We start from the raw sequence: 3718 nt of genomic DNA on the forward strand, positions 1-3718 counted from the left end.
TTTCTTTTCTTTCTTCATCTTCCTCTTCTTTTCCCCTTACAAATAAATACATACACGCACAAAACATATCAATATTACATATAGATATTAGAAATTCTCCTTCTCCTTCTCCTTCTCCTTCTCCTTCTCCTTCTCCTTCTCCTTCTCCTTCTCCTTCTCCTTCTCCTTCTCCTTCTCCTTCTTTGTGTTTTTGGGTAATATGAGGGGATTGGATAAAGAAATCCACATTGCAGCACACAGGTGTTGGGTCATGGGGTCACTAAAGAAAATAAATGACTTGGCATTTGATTATCGGGTAAATAGACACATAAAAGGCTTTGGAGAGATTCTTCACCTCTCCATTTTCCCATTATTGTCTTGGTGTGTGGAGCTCTTTGTGTATATGTAATATAGATAAGGAAAGAATAAACAGCAGAGCCCGAACATGAGAAAACAGCCTCTCAGTGCTGGGGAAAGAAGCCAAGCACCAGTGTCACTGTGACACAAAGCTATCAAACAAATCTCAACTACAGCAGCAAAAACTCCTCCACATAAACAATCACACCACACAGTGCTCACCTTCACAAAGAGCTCGATGGCTGGAAAAAAGGGCCTGGCCTGGAGCAGGCAGGAGCTCGAGGGGTGCATGGCAAGGACTGGATAAATTCTGCTTCTCCCTCTGAACCTGAGGAATCTCCCTGGGTAAATCCCTGTGCTCTGTGTCCCACAAGCACCAGGAACACCAGGAGTGCCTCCAGCACTGCCAGGGGGATGAGAACTCTCAAAAATGCTGGAACAGCTGGGCTGCTGGGCTGGGAAAGCCTTGTTTCTATCAGGAAAGCTTTGTTTGTAGGTGGCAAAGCTGAGAGCTGCTCAAAAGCTGCCATTGTGGTTTTCCTCCTACTCAGAGCAGCTGCTGGCAGCCAGGAGACACAGAACTGCTGTGGATCTTGCAAAAAATGACCCTGAAACGCTGCCAGCACGGCTTAGAACGGAGCTGGATGCACAACAGCTCCATTTGGCTTTGTGCTGCCTCTGATGTGTTACTCACCCCAAAGGGCAGAGGAGGGGAGGAGGCTCCTGGGGACCCCTGGGTGCTGGGATGGGCACCCTCACCCTGTGCCAGGGAGAAGCAGCAGCCTGGGGACACTGGAGGAGCAGGCAGATGCATCTGGAGAGGAGCTGGATCCCAGCAGCTCCTTCCCAGCTGGATCTCTGGAAATGGAGGAGTTGCCACGATCCTGCTGTCCTTGCTGTGTACCCAACACACCGGTTTGGATTGGGAGGGATCCTAAAGCCCACCCAGAGCCACCCCTGCCATGGCAGGGACACCTCCCACTGTCCCAGGAGCTCCAAACTCCATCCAGACTGGCCCTGGGCCTGTCCAGGGCTGGGGAATCCACACCCTCTCTGGGTACTCTGCTCCCTGTGCCTCCTCTGCGCTGGAGAGTGAAGAAAATCAGAGGGACTGAGGCACTTTGGGCAGCTGAGGTGACCAAGGGAGCTCCTGAGGATGCAGGGAGAGGACAGGGAGAGGCCTCAGTGACACCCCCAGGGATGTGAGCTCTGACAGGGACAATCTGAGGGATTCTGCTGATAACCAGCTCAGAGTGAGCACAGAATCCCAGAATTACTGAGGTGGGAAGAACCTTCCAGTCCCACCCAAACCCTGTCCCCAAGGGCCACATCCAGACTGCGACAATTCCAGTGACTCCAAACCTCCCTGGGCAGCTCATCCCAAGGCCTGACCGCTCTGTGAGGGAAATTTTCTTTACAAATCTCCAACCTGAGCCTCTCCTGGTGCCATTTGAGGCCATTTCCTCGCCTTTTTTCCCCTGTCCCCTCCTGCCAGGGACTTGTGCAGAGCCACAAGGGCCCCCTGAGCCTCCTTTGCTCCAGGCTGAGCCCCTTTCCCAGCTCCCTCAGCCCCTCCTGGTGTTTTCCACACCCAAAAAATGTCTTTTTTCTAGACACAATTGTGTTTTTACAGTGTGCTGCAACAGATACCCTCTTTTAACTAAAACAAATAAAAATAGAATATTAAATATAAGGTTTAATTTTAATTTTTCTTTGATTTTAAATGCCTCCATCCATCCCTGGAAGAGTCCAAGACCAGGCTGGAGCACCCTGGGATAGTGGGAGATGTCCCTGCCTCTGGCAGGGGGTGACACTGGATGATCCTTAAGGTCCCTCCCAACATGAACCACTATGTGATTCCATGAAAAATATATAAAACTAATTTTAACATATCAAAATTATATAGTGTCTGTATAAAACCTTTTAAAAATCCAAAATTACTTCTGACAATAGTACTGCTGTTTAAAAACATCATAAAAATTAAAATTGCAATAAATTTTTGTTTACTTAATGCAACTCTAATGCACTTATTAACATTTTATGTTATATTTGGGTCAGATCACATCCAATCCAAAGCTTTTGGCAGGAAGGGATCACCTGGAATTTTCTCTCTGTTTTCATTCCATGGCCTCAGGCTGGAGAAAAAACACCCAAACATTGAATTTTACAGAATCCTTTTGATGCCACCTACTGGGCTTGAAATGTTGCTCTTGAGAGAACTCGAGATGCTGAAATTGGAATTCCAGGCTGAATTTTAAGATACAACAGGAGCAATTAAAAATACATTTTCAGGGAGAATGTACCAATTTTGCCACTTATTATTCCAATGTTTTTCAACAGCTCCAGAGCTCTGGCTACCCACCAATGCCCAACTAAAAAATCAGATATTTCAGCTGCTGTTTATTTTCTCAGTCAAAAAAAAGGAAAAAAAAAATCCCCATGTTTAAAATGTAGCTGGTGGTTTCTGCAGATAAATTTCATTTTTGGTACTTCCAGGGGTGACTTTTGCTGTGTGTGACATTCCCAAAGAGAAGTTCAACAAGAGAGGTGTGAAAACAGCAGCTGGACAATCCTTCAGGTAAAAAAAAAATGTATTTTCTCTTCATTTTTTTTACATTTAAGAGCAAAATAAACCCTTTCCACTATCCCAGGTTGCTCCAAGTTTTATTTAAGTTGGCCTTGGGCACTTCCAGGGATGGGGCAGCCAAATCTTCTCTGGGAATTCCATTCCAGGGCCTCACCACCCTCAGAGGGAAGAGAGAAAGGGAAGTTTTATTTTCTTCATAGAGAAAAAAACCTTTGGAGCAGCTTCCAGGCACTGTGAACTCAGTACTGAACAAACACAGAATGAGGAGTATTTAAATAATATTTTTAAGTGAGGAGTCTGCTCCTGACTTCAAATCAAACAGAAATTCTATTCACAGACCATTAGCAGGGGTGTGGGAATGCCAGAGGATTTTTGGAAGTCTTTTTATAAAACTCTGTGTAGATTAAAAGCTTTTGGCCAAAGCTGGGCCTAAAAGAGACACCAAGGGGAAGGGGATGAAAGGAATCCAGAGAAGCTGAAGGTGACAAAAGGAATTAACTTTCCACCAAAGGTGATGGAAGGAATTAACTTTGCACCTGCAGAGCTTTAGTGAGCACAGGGCTGCTCTGAGCTGGGTGCTGCTGATCAGGGATCAGGAGAATTGGCTCAAGGCTGAGTTTATCTCAAACAGAGCATCAAACTGAGACAGGGCAGGGCTGCTCTGCCCTTGAGCAGGGCTTTGGGCTCAGATCCCACCTGCACAAACCAGGAAACTCTTCCTTGTAATTTAAAAAAATTATTTTTGTTTCTTTTTTCTCTCTCTTGATTCTGCTGTGATTTTTTTTCACTCCTGGA

General features: G+C 45.9%; 1 protein-coding gene across 2 annotated transcripts in view; it reads right to left on the reverse strand.

Annotated features, from left to right (window-relative positions):
* CLIC6 (chloride intracellular channel 6) overlaps positions 1 to 3718 on the reverse strand; it is an 11843-nt gene that overhangs the window by 5592 nt on the left and 2533 nt on the right. Inside the window, exon 1 of one of the 2 annotated variants that reach the window (XM_015645479.3) lies at positions 559 to 1642. The exons of the other annotated variant lie outside the window; for it this stretch is intronic. Coding sequence (XP_015500965.1) covers positions 559 to 627 — 69 coding nt within the window. The 5' untranslated portion in view covers positions 628 to 1642. Of the gene's footprint in view, positions 1 to 558; positions 1643 to 3718 lie in introns of those variants that run through there. 2 annotated transcript variants of the gene reach the window in all.

The sequence above is a fragment of the Parus major genome, chromosome 1, assembly GCF_001522545.3.
Source record: "Parus major isolate Abel chromosome 1, Parus_major1.1, whole genome shotgun sequence".
Taxonomy (NCBI): domain Eukaryota; kingdom Metazoa; phylum Chordata; class Aves; order Passeriformes; family Paridae; genus Parus; species Parus major.